The 21,653-nt window shown below is 39.5% G+C and overlaps 2 protein-coding genes across 2 annotated transcripts in view; one reads left to right on the forward strand and one right to left on the reverse strand.

Annotated features, from left to right (window-relative positions):
* LOC109836864 (UPF0307 protein ECA0281) overlaps window positions 1-18,030 on the reverse strand; it is a 21,836-nt gene extending 3,806 nt beyond the window's left edge. The window contains exons 1-3 of the mRNA XM_020404900.1: window positions 17,671-18,030; window positions 17,532-17,580; window positions 17,395-17,446 (exon numbers count right to left, since the gene is read on the reverse strand). Of these exons, the coding sequence (XP_020260489.1) occupies window positions 17,395-17,446; window positions 17,532-17,580; window positions 17,671-17,975 (406 nt within the window). The 5' untranslated portion in view covers window positions 17,976-18,030. The remainder of the gene's footprint in view (window positions 1-17,394; window positions 17,447-17,531; window positions 17,581-17,670) is intronic.
* On the forward strand, window positions 7,035-10,559 carry LOC109836862. The gene is made up of 4 exons (XM_020404899.1): window positions 7,035-8,026; window positions 8,113-8,919; window positions 9,004-9,122; window positions 9,211-10,559. The coding sequence occupies exons 1-4, from the start codon at window positions 7,063-7,065 to the stop codon at window positions 9,652-9,654; spliced, it is 2,334 nt and encodes a 777-aa protein (XP_020260488.1). The 5' UTR covers window positions 7,035-7,062; the 3' UTR covers window positions 9,655-10,559.

A 21,653-nucleotide genomic window follows, 5' to 3' on the forward strand; every position in this document is an offset into this window, starting at 1 on the left:
TCGCTACTTTTTTTTTTTCTTATACCATCTTGAGCTATGATAAGGATTAAATAGTAAAATCCGTCCTACAAATGTGCAAAAGAAATCGTGCACACTGATCCAACTTCAAGCATTTTCCTGGACAATTGCCTAAGGAAGTACATTCAATTTTCCATAGAATGGTAAATCATTTGTTATGCTTTTTAAACAGCTGATAGTAGACCGTCGTAGACGGTTAGAGATATCAGCCAGTAACTTTGGATACCACAATCGTCAGAAAGATTGGCACGATTGTTAGAAAAACTTGGTTTTGGTAAATATGATTGTTATAAGTTAATGTTAGATAACACAGTGGACAATCAAGTCCTTGCTCAAGAAAACTAATCAATACCCAAGTTCAATGCCTCAATTAAAATTTGGTACTGATTTAAGATGTAATAAATTAAAGATTGAAACACTCAAGGCTCAATTTGAAGAGTAGTAAAGGTGGGAGTGAGCCTCTTGCCTCTTTGAAATGGAAGTTTCCACTAATCCCTCATCATCGTTGAACTTTTCGGCTCACCCATCTACCTATGATTTTAAAGACATGAAGAGATATATACCCCAAGAAAAAATTTTAAATAGGGATGAATACTATTTCTATACATGTCAATTGAAATTTGGTACTGATTTAAGATGTAATAAATTAAAGATCAAAAGCTCTCACGGCCCAACAAGTGTAGGTGGGAGCGAGCCTCTTGCCTCTTTGAAATGGCATTTCCACTTACCCATCAGCATCATTGAACTTTTTGGCTCCCCCATCTAACTGATGATAAGAACATGAAGAGAGATATACCGCAAGAAAAAACTTCCAAATAAGGACGGATATTATTTCTATACAAAAAATAGTTCAATTGTCTGTTTACAACTTTACATTTGATTATCATACTCTTTAATGTTTCATACAAAATGACAGAGTTAGGACCAGCTGATTGTTAGTGTTTTATACATCAGTTCACTAATAATCACTTCTCATGTATCAAGATTTAGGTAATTTAAGTTAACAGTATCTTCTAATACACCTTTGAACTATAGGAATGAGTATCTCGATAGAGACAATACATATGGTCATAAATCACAGAGAGACATTCATTAGCTAACCAGAATTAAAGGAAGAAAGAATTCTTTGCTCATGTGGAAATTGGATTGTTTGAGATGGTTTGATCTTGTGCAATGGAAGCCATCAAATGCGCCAGTTAGAAGAAGTTTAATGGAGAAATGAGGAGTAGAGGTATGTTTAAGAGAATTTGATTTGAAACTATGATAATGAGTAACTAATTGGAGGAAATAGCTCTCTGCAGAACTGAAAGGAAAAATAAGATTCATGCAGCCAACACTAAAAATTTGGGATGAAGCAATTGTTGTTGCTGTTATTTGATGAGGACATTCAAACGCGTGCACGAGATTTTCGCCGAGTTTATCAGCGCAGGATGCGTCATGTTTCAGCATTGTGGTTTTGATTTCAGTTGTAATAATTAATTTGAATTTTAAATTTTTGAATTTTAAATTTCGAATTTTGATTTTATTTGGTAGTTAATCAGCCGATTGATTGTATTTGATTATGAGAGAGATTTGAGGGATTTAGAGAATCTTCTAAATCTGTAATTTTCTTTATTTAAAGAGTCTTGTAATCAGAAATGAATTATTGAAGATTGAATGAAAAATTGAATTGGCTGAATTGAGGTGTGAAACCCTAGGCAATTTTATTTTCAGTGTTCTTCTCCACGTTAATTTTCCAACAGCCAAAATAAAACCCATGTTCCAAAATAAACCCCTTTCCCCTGTTATTCTCCTCACACCGCCGAGCACCCTCCCCCCTTTGCGCCTGCTCCTCCCCCACGAAACTACGACCCCATCTCCTCAAACTGCTACCCTGCTCCTCCCTGCTTCCGTCCGCAGCCAGCAGTCGCCACCACCTCCCTGCCTTCTCCTCCTGTCGCGCCTCCACCCCTCCTCTCCCCGTCGCTCCTCAAACCGCCACCGTCCTTCTTTCCTTTGGTCGCCTCCTCCTCTTCACCCCCTAAACTCCGACAGCCCCAGAGCTGCCCAACCCGCTGCCCCACTCACACGCCATGTTCCCCTTCCCAGTAGTCACTGTCGAGTTTCCCTCGGCCTCAGGCAGCCTCAAACAAACCCCCCTGATGTCCTCCTTCCTTGAGCCGTCATCGTACGCCTCTCCTTAGACCGAAGTCGCACCGAACAAATCTTCGGAGTTGGTTCTTCTGAACAGATTCGGTCCATTTATATTTGGATCTGATTGGAGTTGGTTCAGACTCGAACCAGATTCAGTTGGATCAGGCCCCAACCCAGACTTAATCTCACTGATTAGAATCTCGACTCTGCAACCCGTTGGTGTATGGATGATCCCGACGCTGAAGACTACAATCTCGTGCTTGATCCAGAGACTGATATAGTTGATTTACAGTTTTCCCCGTGGTTCGACTATCAGGCGTTAGACTGTGCCCGAATACATCGAAAGCGTGACTTATCAGATTGCTGATAGCGTAGAGAGCCGTTTGGGAATTAGTTTGTGGCACCGACGTTTCCATCCAGACACGTCACCTCACCCCAATTACGTAGTCCTCGGAGAACTTCCGCCACTCAGATTCGGGGTTATTACATCACCTCCAGAGGTCCACCACGTCGAACTAGTTCAGCCCGACGAATGTTTATTTTTCTATCGACCTAATATTTTCGGAACCGCTATTGCGTGCATGCTATTATCAATTTTAATATCAATTGCGATTGTGTTGTATTCCGTTTGATTAGTGAGTGAACGATTCTGTTGCTAAGTATATTTGCTGATCTAATATTACGAGTCGAACTGTATTAAGAGAACAAATTATTACATTGGTTATCTGAATAAATTACAAAGGTTTGAACTTAGTACATTAGCATTTTTTTGCTTAAAAGCCATAGAAAGCTACAGTTTATTCTTGAGCTTCCTGCCTAGATCGATCGCTGATTTGGCGAAACATTGTTGTCGTTGATCTTCGTACCTACATCACGTCGTTTCGCATCATTTTTGGTATCAGAATATGGTTCTAAGTTAGGAAATTTTTATTTTATTTTTAGTTGAGTCTTTAATTAAAAAAATTTATCAGTCATCTCATTTAGCTATTGTGTACTCATTCATCTCATCTATTTGTTAGTGCATGCCCACTCGCACGGGTCTATCCTATCGATTAGGAGAGTCAAGTAGATCAACTAGTAAGTCCAGTATGTCAGGTAGTACAAATCCCGAATTCTCCGAAATCCTTAAGCAAATCGCTGAGCTAGCAAGACAAGTAGGTAACTTAGCCCAAGAGAGCAGAGCTAACTGCGAGGCCCTGACTGACACCAACGAAAGGCTCACTAGGATCGAGGAAGCGCGTGTTGCAACCCCGTCGCTGTAAGGCCAAGGTTATGGGCACGTCGCTCATCGACCACCACATCAACCTATGCCTGACCCGGATGCGCAATACCTGAGGAGCATTAAGGTCAGCACACCAATCTTTGACGGAAAGCTCGACCCACAAGCTTTTCAGGACTGGCTGAAAAACATGGATCGCTATTTCGATTGGTACGTCCTGACGGAACTCCGAAATGTCAAGTTCGCAGCGATGAATTCACCGGACCCGCCTGCCAATATTGGACCAACCTCGAAACGCTAAGGCATATTAGAGGTGAATTACCGATTACAACTTGGTGAGAAATGACCGACGAACTGAAATAGAAATACCTCTTGTTATCGTTTTATCATCGATTGCTCGATAAGTGGTGTCGTCTCACTCAACGAACCATATTTGCGAAAGAATACGTTGCACAATTCGACGAATTATTTACTCGATGCAGCACCATTGAACAAGATGCGCCGATGAAAGTCTTGTCAAAGTTTAGAGCTGGATTGAGAAGCGACCTCCAAACTGAACTCTTTGCTAGAGGAGTAGACACCCTTGAGAGAACTTACACATTAGTTCAAGATTTAGATGAAGCCAAATCCCATCAATCTCATAGGAGTCGGGATTTTAGAACTCATTCCTCCCAGTCTTCCCGTACCACTACCTCTAGTCAACCTCCTAGTCGATCTAACCCTAGTTCTTCCCAGCCTAAAGTCGACCCCAAAGGCAAGGAGCCAGAGAGAGATTTCTCCAAGATTGGCCCTCACGTCAAGTGCTACAAATGCTAAGGGTATGGATATATTTCTGCGAACTGTCCGACCCGTCACAAGGTTGTTATCATCGATGGCCAATTCGAATATGAACCTGAACTTGACAGCGACGAGTTTGTCCATCAAGTTGACGATGATACTGATGATTTTGAGGATGATGTCGATGATACTGTCCTAGGTTGTCTTAGAAAAATCAAAATCCCTCCTATATATGTTGTTAGATGTGCTATGTCACAACCCAAAGCTATTGATGATTGGAGACGTACCTCTATCTTTCATGCGTTCACAAAGATTGGAGATAAGAATTGCAAAGTGATCGTGAATAGTAGAAGTTGTATCAATGCGGTCTCCTTAGCTGTGATCGCCAAGCTTGGCCTCAAGGCTGTACGCCATCCTAATCCATACAAAGTATAATGGATTAACGACACTGCACTCCATATCCAAGAGAGATGTTTAGTCCCTTTTCAATTTGCCATTTTTAAGGACAAGGTGTGGTGCGATGTTCTAAAGATGGATGTAGGCCAAGTTATTCTTGGAAGACCATGGCTGTTTGATAACGACGTTCACATTTTTGAACGGTCAAATATGATATTGTTCGAGCACAATGGGAAGAAGGTAAAGACCCTTTCGGTTCAACCGAAGGGTAATGACAAGAAACCCAACTCAGACAAGTCATCCAAAGGTGTTAACCTAATCGAAATCAAAGAGATTGATCGTGAATTAGCCAAAGGAGCCCCATTTTTCATTCTTGCTGCTAGAGAAGCTTCTAAGGATATTTCTGATATGGTTCCCCCAAAAGCAGCTTTTGTGTTAGAAGAATTCTCTGACATCTTCCCTGAGGACCTCCCGGACCAATTACTCCCGATGCGTAACATCCAACAAGCAATTGATCTAGTCCCGGAAGCTATCCTTCCCAATTTGCCCCACTATCGGATGAACCCAAATGAACATGCATAGCTGAAGAGGCAAGTTGAGTTATTGAAGAAAGGCTTTGTGAAAGAAAGCATGAGTCCTTGTGCGGTCCCCGCCTTATTGACGCCCAAGAAAGATGGAACATAACATATGTGTATGGATAGCCGCGCAATTAACAAGATCACGGTGAAGTACTGTTTCCCCATTCCTCGGTTGGATGATATGCTTAACCTTATGTCTGGAGCCACTATCTTTTCTAAGATTGATCTTAAGAGTGGTTACCCTCAGATTCGCATCCGTCCTGGTGATGAATGAAAAATCGCTTTCAAGACGAAAGATGGATTGTACGAGTGAATGGTCATGCCCTTCGGCTTGACTAATGCTCCAAGCACTTTTATGAGAGTGATGACTCAAGTACTCCGTCCTTTCACGAAAAATTCTTGGTGGTGTACTTTGACGATATCCTTATCTACAGTAACTCTCGTGAGCAATATGTGGACCATCTGCGTCAAGTCTGTGATGTGTTAAGAAAAGAGCAACTCTATGTCAGTGATTTCAAAGGCGGTGTCGGGCGCGCGCCTCAGGCGCAAGGTGGTGCGGCGCGGTGGAATAGCGCCCCGCATGGGGTGCGGGGCGCTGCACTTGCCCCAAGCGCGCGCCCGAGTGCGTGCCCCAAGATTTCCTTTCCAATGAAGTGTCTCGAAATGCCGTGAGCTCGGCTCCAATACAGAAATAGGCAGTGATTTCAAAGGCGGTGTCGGGCGCGCGCCTCAGGCGCAAGGCGGTGCGGCGCGGTGGAATAGCGCCCCGCATGGGGTACGGGGCGCTGCACTTGCCCCAAGCGCGCGCCCGAGTGCGCCTTCGAGCGCCTCACCGCCTCTGGGAAGGCGATCGCCTCGGAAATTCAAGGCAAATGGGCTCATGTAATGCGGATATCGGGTGGAAACGGGTAGAAACCCGACTCAAAATTAAACCCAAAAAACCAAAAAAGGCAAACCAGATCGCAGCTAGGGTTCTTCAGTCTTCACTTCGTTGTCTCTCTTCGTGTTCGGTGGCGACGAACAGGGAACGAGGAGCTCGGTGACGACGAGAACCGGCGACGAACAGGGGACGGCGAGCTCGGTGACGACGAGAACCCGCGACGAACAGGAAAAGCCGATTTCGGTGACGACGAGAACCCGCGAGCTCGACGAACAAAGGTGAGTTTTCATTTTTCACTTTTTTTTTGTTTTTCATCTGTTCCCTTTCTCTTCTTTCATCTTTTCTTTTCTTTTCTTTCATTTATTTTCTACTTTCATATCACGACGAGAAAAGTCGGTCTTTTTTTTTTTCCGCTGCTGCTGTTCACTTTCTCTGTTTTTGTTTCCCTTTCTCTGTTTTTCAATTTTTTCAATTTTTATTCTCTTTTTTGCTGTGTTTTTCATCTGTTCTGTGTCTTTTTTTTCTTTTTTTTTCTTCTCAGTTGACTGTTAATGATTGAGATAGTAAGGAAGTAAACTGATTTTTAATTGATATTAGGTAATTATTAAAGTGATTTGTGGACTATTTTGATTAATAATAAGCTATGATTACAGTTACTTAATGTTTGATCATAATTATAAGCTAATGATTTTTAATTTTACAAAGAGAGATTTATGGGGAGATTTATCTTATCTTAAATTAAATGTGCATATGTATGACTGTTGAAATGTGCAGATTGCAGATTCATGAAATTATGAACATTGCTAGTACTATTTGCTTCTTATTAATACATATTACATAACATAATACATATCAGTCAAAATTGTTGAAAATGTGCTATTATTTGATTTCTTGTGCGAGACTGCGAGTATTGATTCTTGCTATTTGAGCTAGGTGTAGTGCTACACTGCTATTAGTTGACTTGAAAGTTAAAACTTGATTCGCCATTTATAACCTGTAAAGAAGGAAAACAAAATTTAGCAATATACAAGATCCTACATGGAAATATACTTCATTAGTTGATGAAGGGAATGCCAATAAACATAAGTGCATATTTTGTAACAAGATCACAAATGACGGCATATCCCGACAAAAAAGAGCATCTAATCGGGACGGATAGAAAACGCAAAAATGTGAGTCTTTGTCAAAAAGTCCCTCCCGATGTGGTTGAAGAGCTAAAAGATTATGAAGAAAGACAAAAGATGGCTAAAAGACAACAAGCTATAGATGAATATCTCCCCGAACTTGGAGATGAGAACATGGTGGAAATTGATGATGAGGAGGATGAAGATGAACAAGTACAAGAACATAGAGATAGAGGAAAAGGCTCGGCGGTTCCTAGGTCATCTTCAGTAACGGCAAGAGGAAGAGGGAGTGTTGGCATGCACAGTGCGGGATCTTCCACAGGCCCAAAGAGGAAGGGGCCGATGGATGCATTTCTTACATTCGATCCCGCTCTTGAGGTCGCCAAGGATGAAAGAAGGCGCAAGTTGAGACAATCGTGTATTGAAGAAAGCCTCAACAAAGATGCAGTGGCTAAAGTGCATCAAGACATATCTCGGTGGTGGTATCAAGCCAACATTCCCTTTAATGCCGCTCGTCTTAGATCTTTCAAAATCATGTTAAAGTCCGTGGGGGCTTTTGGGCCTAACTTGCCTCCTCCGACATTACACCATTTGAGAGAGCCTTTGCTTAGGAAGGAGAAAAAATACACTGATGATCTGATACAACCTCATAAAGAGGTGTGGGCTACGAAAGGTTGTTCTTTCATGTCAGATGGTTGGAGTGACAGAAAGGGGAGAACATTGATCAATTTTCTTGTGAACTCTCCTCGTGGTACGGTGTTTCTTTCATCTATTGATGCGTCTGATGAGATCAAGACGGGTGACAGAATGTTTGAGATACTTAGTGAGCAGATTAAGCTCATAGGACCTCAGAATGTTGTTCAGATCGTCACGAATAACCATTCTAGTCTCAAATATGCAGGTAAATTTTATTTTGGTTATGAATCCTTTGCTAATGCTATGTTAGGATGCTCTGATATTGATCTTTTTTTATTTTTTTATTTATAGGAGCGGAATTGGAAAAAGAGTATCCTCATTTATATTGGACTCCTTGTGCTGCTCATTGTATTAATCTCATGCTCAAGGATATTGGTAAACTACCATCTGTGAAGCTAACCTTGAGTCGAGCTATGGAGTTGACTGGATTCATCTACTCACATGCGTGGGTTTTGAAGCTGATGAGAGGTCAAACTAATGGCAGAGAGCTTCTTAGACCAGCGGTGACACGATTTGCCACATCATTTATGACTTTGTCAAGCATCCATCGACAGAAAAATAACCTCAGAAAGATGTTTAATTTGGAGACATGGAGGCAAAGTAAGTGGGCAAGAGATTCAAAGGGCAAATCAGCTGAAAGGATAGTCCATATGCCATCTTTCTGGAATAACATTGTTCGTATTCTCAAGCTGACGGCTCCTCTTGTTGGTGTTCTGAAACTTGTTGATGGTGACAAAAAGCCTGCTATGGGATACATTTATGAGGCGATGGATAGAGCTAAGGAGACTATTGCTAAAACCTTTGGTGATGATCTTTCAAAATATTCTGAAGTATTTGATATCATTGATAAGAGGTGGCAGGATCAGCTTCATCGGCCTTTGCATGCTGCAGGATATTACCTTAATCCTGCATTTTTCTATGACCATCCAAACATCCAAGGGGATGACGAAGTGATGAGAGGTCTTTATCAAGTCATTGAGAAGATGGTGCCCACACAAGACCAAGACAAGGTTGATAGGCAGTTGGATATATACAGGCATGCTGGGGGTCTTTTTGGTATGGAGATAGCTAAGAGAAATAGAAAGAAGAAGTCTCCAGGTAAATATGCATAATATAAACTCTCAATTGACTAGATTTTTTATAAGAAATACACTACTAATCACAGTCTATTTAAATTGACAGCTGATTGGTGGGAGTCTTATGGTGCATCAGCACCAGAGTTGCAGAAGCTTGCTGTTAGAGTCCTCAGCCTTACTTGTAGCTCCTCCGGCTGTGAAAGAAATTGGAGTACTTTTGAGCAAGTATGATTAGTTTTATTTTATTGAACAAAATAGATTTAATTCCCTTAGAGATATGGAAATTGATTTGATTGATTTGTATAAATTACAGATACACACCAAGAAGAGGAATAAATTGGATCATAAGAGGCTACAAGATCTAGTTTACTGCAAGTACAACCAAGCTTTAAAGGAGAGATATGACTGCAGAGATTCTATTGATCCGATTAAGTTGGCTGATATAGATGAAAGCAATGAATGGTTGTTAGGGCAGTTCGGTGAAGGTGAGAATGCAGAGAATGACTTAGTGGAGGGCGAGGACAATCTTACATATGGTGTCATAGGAGATGCGATGGGAGCTGAAGAAGATGATTCTATGTATCTAAGATCGACTAATAGGTTTCGAGGGTCTTCGAGTGGTATTGGTTCTTCGTCGAGGAGGAGGGAGCCAGTTTCTGAGTCAGAAGATGAAGAGGAGTTTAATGATGAGGAGGAGACTGAAGATGAGGATATACCCTTAGAAGGGGATGATGATGATGTTAATGAGGATGATTAGAATCATTAGGCTATTATTTTGCTACTTATTTACTTTGTTTAATTAGATTGCTTGTTTTGCTTTGATGTTAGTGAACTTTGGAAGTGTTCTAGTTGCTTAGTTTTTTTGTTTTGATGGACATCTTGATTTGCTTTAATGATTAAAACTTTATCTTGTGATCCGGTAGTATATATTTTATCTTGAGTCCTTGACATTTTCATGTGAAATTTCACAAATATTTATTTTTTTCATGCATCTTGTATAGTTGTATATCTTCAAAAATTTTATGGTCTAGAGTGCGCCTCGCTTCGCTCGGGCGCGCGCATCGCATTGCGCCTTGCGCATGTACGCGTAAACTGACTTTGCGCCCCGCATTGCGCCTCGCGCATTGAAAACACTGCTCTATGTCAATCCTAAGAAATGTACTTTTCTTACACACCAAGTTATTTTTCTAGGATTTGTGGTCTCCTCTGAAGGAATATCCGCTGATCCTGAGAAAGTTAGAGCTATCAAAGAATGGCTCGAACCCAAGAACATCAGAGATGTTCGAAGCTTTCACGGACTCGCTATATTTTATCGTCGGTTAATCAAAAGTTTCAGCACCATCATGGCCCCTATTACCGATTGCTTGGAGAAATGTGAGTTCGAGTGGTCAAGAGCTGCTACCAAGGCATTTGTAGAGATCAAGCAAAGAATGTCGTAGGCACCTGTTATGCGCATGCCTGATTTTTCTAAGGTCTTCGAAATTACGTGCGATACCTCTGGTATTTGTATAGGTGGAGTTCTATCTCAAGAAGGACATCTTGTAGCTTACTTTAGTGAGAAGCTGAATGATACAAGGCAACGTTATTCCACCTATGATAAAGAATTTTATGCGGTGATACAATCTCTTCGTCACTGGCGTAATTATCTGCTACCGAAAAAATTCGTTATATATTCTAACCACGATGCCCTTCGATATATTCTCTCAAAAGAATCTGAATGCTAGACACAGTCGTTGGGTTAAGTTCCTTCAAGACTACACCTACACGATTAAACATAAAACGGGAGTAGAGAATAAAGCCGCCGACGCACTCAGTCGCCGCATGCACCTTCTCTCAATCATGAGTGCGGAAGTAGTTGGCTTTGAGAAAGTCAAAGAACAGTATGAATCGTGCCCTGATTTTTGCGAGGTTTATACTTTGCTGAATGATGAAGTGACCCGTAAAATTGATAGCTTTCTCCTGAAGGATGATATTTTTTCATCTTCGCAACTTGTGTATTCCCGACACCTCTCTAAGAGAATTCTTGATTTGGGAATTACACGTTGGAGACCTTGCAGGATATTTTGGGAATAACAAGACTGTCGAAGCAATTGAATGTCGTTTCTATTGGCCAAGTATTAAACGTGACGTTGTTAGGCTAGTGGGTCGATGTCACACCTGTCGTTTCTATTGGCCAAGTATTAAACGTGACGTTGTTAGGCTAGTGGGTCGATGTCACACCTGCCAACTAGCTAAGCAACGTAAGCAGAAGACGTTGTTAGGCTAGTGGGTCGATGTCACACCTGCCAACTAGCTAAGCAACGTAAGCAGAACACTGGCTTGTACACTCATCTCCCTATCCCAAATTATCCCTGGCAAGATGTCAGTATGGACTTCGTGTTAGGACTCCCGAAGACAATTAGAAAACACGATTCTATCCTTATTGTTATGGACCGATTCTCCAAAATAGCCCACTTCATACTGTGCCCCAAAACTTCTGACGCTTCTCATGTGGCTAAACTGTACTTTAACGAAGTTGTTAAACTACATGGACTACCAAAAACAATTGTCTGATAGGGATGTTAAATTTACTAGTTATTTCTGGAAAACCCTTTGGCACAAAATGGGAACTAAGCTTTAATTCTCAACGGCTTTTCATCCCCAAACTGATGGTCAAACTGAGATAGTCCACAGGAGCTTAGGTAACCTATTGAGATCGCTAGTTGGCGAAAATCTTAGGGATTGGGATCAACATCTGTCTACTGCTAAATTTGCTTATAATAACTCCGTTAATAGGTCTACAGGTATCAGTCCAGCTGAAATCGTGTATGGTTACAAACCTAGACAGCCTATAGAATACAGATCTTGTCCCCGTGTCTGCACATCATAGAGTATCTGAATCAGCATCTGCATTTGCATCTCGCATTCATGACTTGCATAAAGAAATCAGTATAAAGACCAATGACAGCAATGCTAACTATAAAATGCGAGCAGATCTACGAAAGAGGTTTAAAGAATTTAGTGTTGGTGATTATGTGATGGTCCGGATACGTCCGGAACGGTTTCCTCCGGGGACTGTTAAAAAGTTGCATGCACGAAGTGCAGAACCTTTTAAAATTCTCAAGAAAATTAATGATAATGCTTATGTTCTCGACCTTCCTGAAGGTTTTAATATTGATTCGACTTTCAATATTAAGGATTTAGTAGAGTACAAACGCCCCCATTTTAACTCTGACAACCCACTGGTTGATGAGCCTACACCTGAACCTAGTTCTGAGAGCTCCCCTTTACCTCCACTTCCCCAGATATCACCCACATATACAGCACATGACATTAATATTATTATTGATGATAACATTGTTTCTACTAGCAATGATAGTATCCGCAGGTACTTGGTACGTTGAAAAGGACGACCTGAGTCTGATGACACTTGACTCAATAGGGGTGACCTATGAAGCACGGACACATATAACATGAAACTGTGTCGTGTCGTATCCGTGTCGGACACACGTGTATAACACACGTATCCTATGTATTTTTTAGGATTTGTCTCGTGTCGGCGTGTCGGATGGCCATGTCGGATCCGTGTCCGTGCTACATAAGGGGTGACTTACAGAGGCTGGATCCAGATCTTCTTGAGCAGTATGACAGTCGTCCTGATTTACACTCAACAGGGTCGAGTTCTCTCCCACCCGAAGAGAATGATAAGGACATTCAGACGTGTGCACGAGATTTTTGTCGAGTTTATCAGCGCAGGAGTCCTCATGTTTCAGCATTGTGGTTTTGATTTCAATTATAATAATTAATTTGAATTTTGAATTTTGAATTTTGATTTTATTTGATAGTTAATTAGCTAATTGATTGTATTTGATTATGAGAGAGATTTGAGGGATTTATAGAATCTTCTAAATCTGTAATTTTCTTTATTTAAAGACTCTTGTAATCAGAAATGAATTATTGAAGATTGAATGAAAAATTGAATTGGCTAAATTAAGGTGTGAAACCTTAGGCAATTTTATTTTCAGTGTTCTTCTCCACGTTAATTTTCCAACAGCCAAAATAAAATCACTGTTCCAAAATAAACCCCTTTCCCCTATTATTCTCCTCACACAGCCGAGCACCCTCCCCCCTTGCGCCTGCTCCTCCCCCACGAAACCCGACCCCATCTCCTCAAAACGGCAGCGCTAATTCACCTCCTCCCTGCTCCGTCCGCAGCCAGCAGTCCGCGCAACCTCCCTATGCTTCTCCTGCCTGCCAACGCCTACCACCCTCCTCTCCGTGCGCTCCCAAAACGCGCCACCGTCACTTTCTCTAGTCGCCTCCTCCTCTTCAGCCACCCTAAAATGCCGCAGGCCCCGGCAGAGCCGCCCAACTGCGTTGCCGCCCCACTCACATGACGTCACGTTCCCCGTTCCGCAACAGTCCACCATACTCAGGCACGGCCTTAACAACCCCACCATGTTGTCCTCCTTCCCTCGAGCCGCCATCATACGCCCCGAAGTCATACCGAACAAATCTTCGGAGTCGGTTCTTCTGAACAGATTCGGCCCATTTATATTTGGATCTGATTGGAGTTGGTTCAGACTCGAACCAGGTTCAGTTGGATCAGGCCCCAACCCAGACCTAATCTCACTGATCAGAATCTCGATTCTGCAACCCGTTGGTGTATGGCTTATCCCGACGCTGAAGACTATAATCTCGTGCTTGATCCAGAGACTGGTATAGTTGATTTACAGCTTTCCCCATGGTTCGACTATCAGCGTTCGAGACTGTATCCGAATACATCGAACGCGTGACTCATCAGATTGCCGATAGCATAAAGAGCCGTTTGGGAATTAGTTCATGGCACCGACGTTTTCATCCAGACATGCCACTTCATCCTAATTACGTAGCCCTCGGAGGAGAGCTTCTGTCACTCAGATTCGGAGTTATTACACCACATCCAGAGGTCCACCACGTCGAACCAGTTCAGCCCGACGAAGGTTTATTTTTCTATCGACCTAATATTTTCGAAACCGCTATTGCGTGCATGCTATTATCAATTTTAATATCAATTACGATTGTGTTGTATTCCGTTTGATTAGTGAGTGAGCGATTCTGTTGCTAAGTATATTTGCGATCTAATATTACGAGTCGAACTGTATTAAGAGAACAAATTATTACATTGGTTATCTGAATAAATTACAAAGGTCTGAACTTAGTACATTAGCAATTTTTGTTTAAAAATCATCGAAAGCTACACTTTATTCTTGAGCTTCTTGCCTAGATCGATCGCTGATTTGGTGAAACATTATTACTGTTGATCTTCGTACCTGCATCACGTCGTTTTGCATCATTATTTTTCGCATGGAAAGTGGTTTGAACCGTTAGATCAACCTGAATCATAGATAAGCACGAACACTGGAAATTCGCGGTTAATATCATAAGTCGCCGGTAGGAATACTTTAGCTCCTTTAAGTACTTTAATTTCAAAACAAGACAAGCAAGATTAGCCATTTTCTTATCTTTTCACATAGAAAACACAAAGGAGGGCCGTCCAAGTCAATCTCTAGCTATTTAGGTTGCATGTGTAGGGGTATGGGTTCAGGAACACAGGTACGGGACACGGCAAATTTTTTGTGTGTCAAACTTTGTGCTTGATAATGATGTGACTCATTCCCATATTCCCATCTACTTATTCAAATTGTCCCCACTTGCAAATGGTCCTCTCCAATCCAAGTGCATGTGGAAAGATCAATGTTATTTTTTTATTTACATAATATCAATATATAAGAAATAGATGTGAAATGTAGAATATATATCCAAGAAGTGTACGAAGAATGTTTTAAATTAGAACTTATATTATATAACTGAGTATACCCCCCAATAAACACATGCATATATTCAAAAAATGTCTAAGAGATTCAAGTACAGGTACCGGTACATGCCGGGTATATGTAGAGCTTCCTAACAGAAGTACCTAGGTAACATAGCTAGCTATTAAATTAAAAGACTTATCAAAAAATTAGAAGAAGTACAAATTTGAGTACATAAGCAGAAAAAGAAGGAATCGAATTCGTCTAACTTAGTCTAACAGAATTGATACCAAAATAGAGGTTCAATAGAAAATGTCACAGCCAAATTTAAATTTCTAGTGTTTGGTTAGCAACAAGGTAATTAACAATGGTAATTTTTGTGGAAAAACTGTTGTACAGCTAAAGAAATTCTAGCTATGGGCAAATATTGCAAATCCTTTTATTAATTTTAAAAAATAAAAATTAATGTTACAACATCAACAAGTTTTCATAGGCGCGCGTCTCACTGTGCCTCGTGCGTCCTAAGATGCGGGGCGGTGGCAAAGCGGTTCACATTTGATGCAGCAACACTTATTGCAACTTGCAAGCATCCTAACTTTATGCGGGGTGCATGTAGTACATAGCCTCATATTTTTATTCGTTAACATTTCAATCGAATCTTTATACTCGATAACACATATCTCAAAAATAAAATAAATCCAGTAGGCTTTTTTAGTAGCCTCCAATTGATGACCCTACCTACTCATCGTTTACTATTTGATTCTGCTTGTATATTAGTCTTGATTTGACATTTGATTTGAAAAACTATGAACTTTACCACTATGTTGAATGTGCTAACATTAGAAACTAAGACCTTATATTGTGATTTCGTAATAAGATATTATTTATCCTAACAAATTTTTTATGTGAACTTCTAAACATGTTCTTTCGTGCTTGTTTATCTATCTTATTATGTGCGGTATGCGTCTCCCATCACGCGCATTGCGTTGCGCCTTGGGCATATGCGCGTAAAGATACTTTGCGCCCTGGATGGCACCTTGCGCATTGACAACACTAACATCAAGTTAGTTAAAAGAAATCAGAAATGTAGAAAATACAATTTCAGATAAACAAACACTTGATTTGCAATGAAAATATATTTTTTGTAGAAAATATGCAAATCAAACTATTTTTGCAATAACAAAACATTGGACATGGATTTGGAAATACATTTCTTACAAAAAAATGCATATATGCAAATAAAGAATTTGAGGTTACTTTCTCGCAAAAAATGATCCATGCAACATTTTCTACATGCAGTGTTTGTTGCATTTACAATTGCATCATACCAAACAACCCTTTAATTATAGTCAATTTTCTTCTATTTATTCAAATTTAATTCTTTATTAATGGCAAAATATCTAGATTGGTATATTTTGTAGAGGCTTGGTGATATATTGGTATATTTTTTTTAGTTTTGTCAGATTGGTATATTTTGTCGACTCCGACACCATATAGGCCTTAAGTTTGGCCGGAGTTACTTTTCCGACCAGTGCTGACGGGATTTCTTACATAAAACCCCCTCATTAAAACCTCATCATACTCCTAACCCCCTTCCCCTCCTCCCCCCTCTCCCTCCTCCTCCTCATCTCATCATACTCCTAACCCCCTTCCCCTCCTCCCCCCTCTCCCTCCTCCTCCTCATCCTCTTTGACCTCCCCCTCTCCCTCCTCATCATCCTCTTCCTCCTCCTCATTAGACCATTCCTCCTCTTTGCCAACTCTGGAAGCACTCTGGAGCAACATAACACTCACAACCCAAAGCATCGACTCGAGCAGGAAGCAATCCCCCCAATTCATAATCCCCCAATCTCGGTTCAAAACCCACATCCAAAATCACATTCCCTAGCTTCAACCTATGATGCAAGATCCTTGGGCTACACTCAAAGTGCAAATACCTCAACCATTTCACAATGCCAACTGCAATCCGATGTCTTGTATCCCATCCAAGGCTCAATTGAAGCTCCATTTGCTGAATTGAGTAATTGGGAGGATTGGGGTTGGTTCAAGAGGGCAAGTTGGAGGTTTTGGGGGCAATTTTGATGGAAAAACTGACAGGGCCTTTGAGAATTGGGGTGCGGTTGGCAAAGAGGACTCTAATGAGGAGGAGGAGGAGGAAGAGGATGATGAGGAGGAGGGAGAGGGGGGGAGGAGGGGGTTAGGAGCATGATGGGGTTTTAATGAGGGGGTTTTATGCAAGAAATCCCGTCAGCGCTGGCCGAAACAGTAACTCTGGCCCAACTTAAGGCCTATATTGGCGCCGGAGTCGACAAAATATACCAATCTGACAAAACTAAAAGAAAATATACCAACATGTCTCCAAGCTTCTACAAAATTTACCAATCTGGTCATTTTGCCCTTTATTAATCCTTACCTTCCTCCCACCACATTGTCACGTGTAATCTCATTACCAATATACCAAAATCATCATACTTGCACTCTAAAGACATGCAAAAATTACTTCATACAAATGAAGTTATTTGATACACAACACTGTTTTTGTACAGCATCCAAAAGGAATATGACTACCATGATCCTGAACTTACAATTAATATCAAGAGTTGTCAAGGGATCGTTTGTTCAATTAAAGTGCTAAATAAATGCTGCAATAATTCTTATACTAAACAATATAGCAAAGAAATCATCTTATAAACTAAATATCAAATACATTCAAAAGTCACATACCTATATAATTGAACTGCCTCCTCTTTCCTTCTCGAACATCAGGCCCCAATCTCTGCATCAAAATACAAAAAAAAAAAAAAACCCCATCAACAAAAACACCCAAAAAAGCCAAACCCACAAGCAACCAACCATTTTACCTTCACCAGCATTAGAGCATCAAACACATCTTCATCAAGCCCAGCAACTCTAACAGAAACAAGAAGGAAAAAAAACAATAAGAATGACAAAATACGCAGAGTCATTTCGTCGAACAGCTGCCGTGCATGGCGATCAAACCTCAGAACGCGCTTGATTTGGGAATTGTTGAACTTGGCGAGCTCCATTCCCCATTTGACCGAGCGTCGAGCCTCTCTCTTGAGCTCGTTGCGGCTCCTTCTTGATGGGTTGCTCCTGCTGCTGTCGTTGTGGGTATTGTTGTAGCTGGGGTCTTCATCTTTGGGTAAAGGAATGTTGGGTGGTCTCAGTGCGTTGCGATGGAGAGAAGTGGAGAATGGGGAGAGGGAGATGAGGACTTGGGGGGGTTTCCTGTTGAAGAGAGAGGAGAATTTGAGAGGCATTGCTCCCAATGAAGCTCGAGCCATGGGCTTGTTTTGGTTTTCTGTTTAACGTGCTTGTTTGAGAGGTGTAGAGTTTAGGCGAATTGGATGAATGGATTACTGAAGTTGGGCCAAATGGGCTTTTTGATGGGTCTATTGAAGTTAGGCCATGACGGATTTTTGAAGTTGGGCTAGGATGGGAATCGAAAATGCACTGCGTTTGGCCCACCCAATTTAACAGATGGGTCAGCCTGGGAATTTAACAATTCAATATTGGGTAAATAACACTAAATCCCACTGAGGTTTGCAGGTTTGACAAAATCTCGCCCTGAGGTTTAGAAAGTAACACTTTCTCCCCCTCCTTATTAGTTCTCAATCTAATAGGGTCACATGATACTTATGTGACCCCTTAATGATCAAAGTACCCTCTAGAGTTTTTTTAAATTATCTCCCGCATCATTCATCTTCTAGTTTTTTTAATCCATTTTGTAGTTGTCATAAAAAAACTATTGAACTAAGGGGGGGTTAGTCACCTAGAACTTTTTAAGTAGAACTGGGATAATTGGTAAAGTGGGATAATATTTTGACACGGGGGTAATTTAGTGGAACAATGATGGGTAATTCTTAAAGTGGGATAATTTGGTAGGATAATTTGGTGGGATAATGATGGATAATATTATGAAGTTGCATAATTTGGTAGGATAATTTGGTGGGGGTAATGGTGGGTATAAATTACTATTGTTAATAATTGTATATTAAAAATAATATAATATTGATAAGCAAATTCTAGTAATAACTATAAAATATAATGCAATAAAGCATCACTATTCATCTCAAATAATAAAATAACTTACAAATAAATAAAAATCTAAATCCCTAGAGTGACTATCATCCCATATGGCTTCTATCATCCCACATGACATCTGTCATAGAATTTCTCCAAGCTCCTACAGCTGGTCGTTGAGTCTGTAACTTGTCTTATTTATCGGAGTCATCGTCTGCATCAGCAACATTTCGTGAAGCTTCTAGCGGTGGATCATAAATGTCGAAGTTCAAATCTCATAACATCACAAAGAAAGAAAAATAAGCATTTTTCAGCCATTAACCCTTTGGACCAATCTCATCATGATCGCTGAAACCAAATCAGCAAATAAATGAAATGTACACAGGAATCATCCATGGCCGCTAAACAGATGATCGACAGATGAACTATAAATATCCCAATCAATTTACTGAGCCGATTTAATATAATAGACATCACCATTAACCATTCAACATCTAATCATCAATGTGATCGCAAAGTTGCTTTCTAACTTATAAAAAAAACATAAATAGCTCGCATATATTTAGCACTAACCCACCAATACTATATTCTTAACCTAAACCACTGTTGTGGAGAGAAAACTTAGATCAAACAAATAATAATAAAGTAATTTAACGTCAGAAAGCTATCAATAAAGTAATACATCTTGAAGATAATAATAAAAGATCTAATCATCACAAAAACAAAGTAAAGATAGAAAAATGAACGGATGATTGACTTCATGGCAGAGAAATTTTCTAGGCGGAGAAACTAACCAAGAGGGAGGGAGGCGGTGTTTCACTTTTTTTCCTAATTGTATTCTTTCCAATATGTGGGATAATTTGAGAGAGGAGAACTTATGGTTATATATATATGTAGTATAATTTGTGGGATAATTATGACCAATTATCCCAATTCTAATTCTAGTAGAATTCTACTTGACTAACGCACCAAAAAAATAATACAGTTCTAGTTCTACAAAAATTCTACTTGACTAACACTATAAAAAATATCTCATTTCCTAGTTCTATGTAACTAATACCTTAAAAAATTTTCCCATAAATTATCCCAGTTCCAGTTTTAAGTTCTAGATGACTAACCCCCCCTAAGAACAAAATTTTATATTTCACTGATTCTCCCCTAAAAAATCATCCAAGAAAACAAGACAAATTCATTTATTTTTATACTTTATGGAGTTTATAAGTTATAGGGTTCGAATTCCCTAAAATAATAAAAGTAAAAAACAAGAAAAAAAAACTCTGCAGTAAAAAAATAGAAATGGAGTAGGAAAATTATGGTAAAGGATCTTTTGGTCCTTAAAATAGTCACATGAGTATCATGTGACTTTAATACATTAAGAATAAAAATAGAGGGGGAGAAAGTGTCACTTTCTAAACCTCGGGAGGATTTGTTGTGAAAGTTGCAAACCTCAAGGGGATTTAGTGTTATTTACCCTTCAATATTAAAGACTTGTCCTAACGAAGGAAAGTTAAGATAACATATGATAAGTTAAGTTAAGGGAAGGTAAGGAAATATGTAAAACTTATTTGAAAAATTAGTAAGGAAAATAAAATATAACTTATTTCACCCCGTTTGGAAAAGTTTAATAAAGTAAAGAGAATGGAATAAAATATATGTAAATTAACATAAATATCTTATATGTTATTTCATCCATTTAAATCTCATCTTGATATAAGGGATAAAATTATCTTTGTGGAATACTCTCTTATTTTAAGAGTGACATTCCCATATCCTTCGCTCCATTACACCCCAATGGCTAGGGGGGATTTTAACTTTATCCCCTCCATTATCATAACTTCTCCCTAATTAACTACCTCAAATGACTTCCCAAACACGGATAATGTCTCTCATATCTTCCCTTTACTCGCACTAGTGTGCACCCCATACCAAACACGGCCCCTATTTTTTAAGCATTGCATTTTGAACTTGTCTCCCTTTAAGTTTTAAAACATTTGATTTAATTATTGTATATTTAAAATTAGAAATCATATCTACTCCTCTATATTTAAAGAATGATCCAAGTTTTAATACATTTGATTTAGAAATCATATCCGCTCCTCTATATTTAAAGAAAAATCCGAGTTTTAATAAATTTGATTTGCTTTACTGTTTATGATATAGTAAATTATTGTAGTATGAATAGTAATTTTAAGTATGGGTGAATAGATTTGAATTACTATAGTATTTATTATAGCATGAATAGTAATTCTTTAGATTCTACTTTAAGTATATAGGAGTAGATTACCCCCTATCTAAACAAGCCCTAAGGGTACATTCTATACAGCCATCGCAAGTGTAGTGATAACTCTACTGTAAATCACAAATTATTTCTATGAAAGTAGCTAATAATAGTGTTTGGTAAAAAAAAATTGGCATGTGCATTGAAATTCCTTCTACTTTTAAAAAAACGCTATTAGAAGTAATCTGAGGATGCTTTCAAAAGCAGCTTTTGGTTTTTTTGTTTATACACTCTATATACATTATATCTTTTAACAGTGATCATTAAGCACGGTTCTACCAAAATACTTTAACTGATTTTGAGTAGCTTTTGATATTTAATTCCCAAATAGCTATTTTTGATAGCTCATATAAATTGCTTCTTTAAGCTACTTTTATAAGCGACTTATTACAAGCTCTAGCAAATACCAAACTAGCCCTACTAGAAACAAAAATTTAGGGCTTGAAGCATCGTAACTTGTCAATTTGATACCATTATCAAGAGGAGGGACCTCACACTTTTGTTTCTTATAGTTTAGAAATATTTGATGTTTAGTCTAGCTAATATTATCCCTTATTTTATTACAAAAAAACTTAGTAAAAACTTGAATGTATTATTATAACTAGGTTTTATATACGTGCAATGCACGTGGTTAAATATCATGATTAAGTATTTTTGGCTT

The sequence above is a fragment of the Asparagus officinalis genome, chromosome 4 (genome assembly GCF_001876935.1).
Source record: "Asparagus officinalis chromosome 4, Aspof.V1, whole genome shotgun sequence".
Classification (NCBI taxonomy): Eukaryota; Viridiplantae; Streptophyta; class Magnoliopsida; order Asparagales; family Asparagaceae; genus Asparagus; species Asparagus officinalis.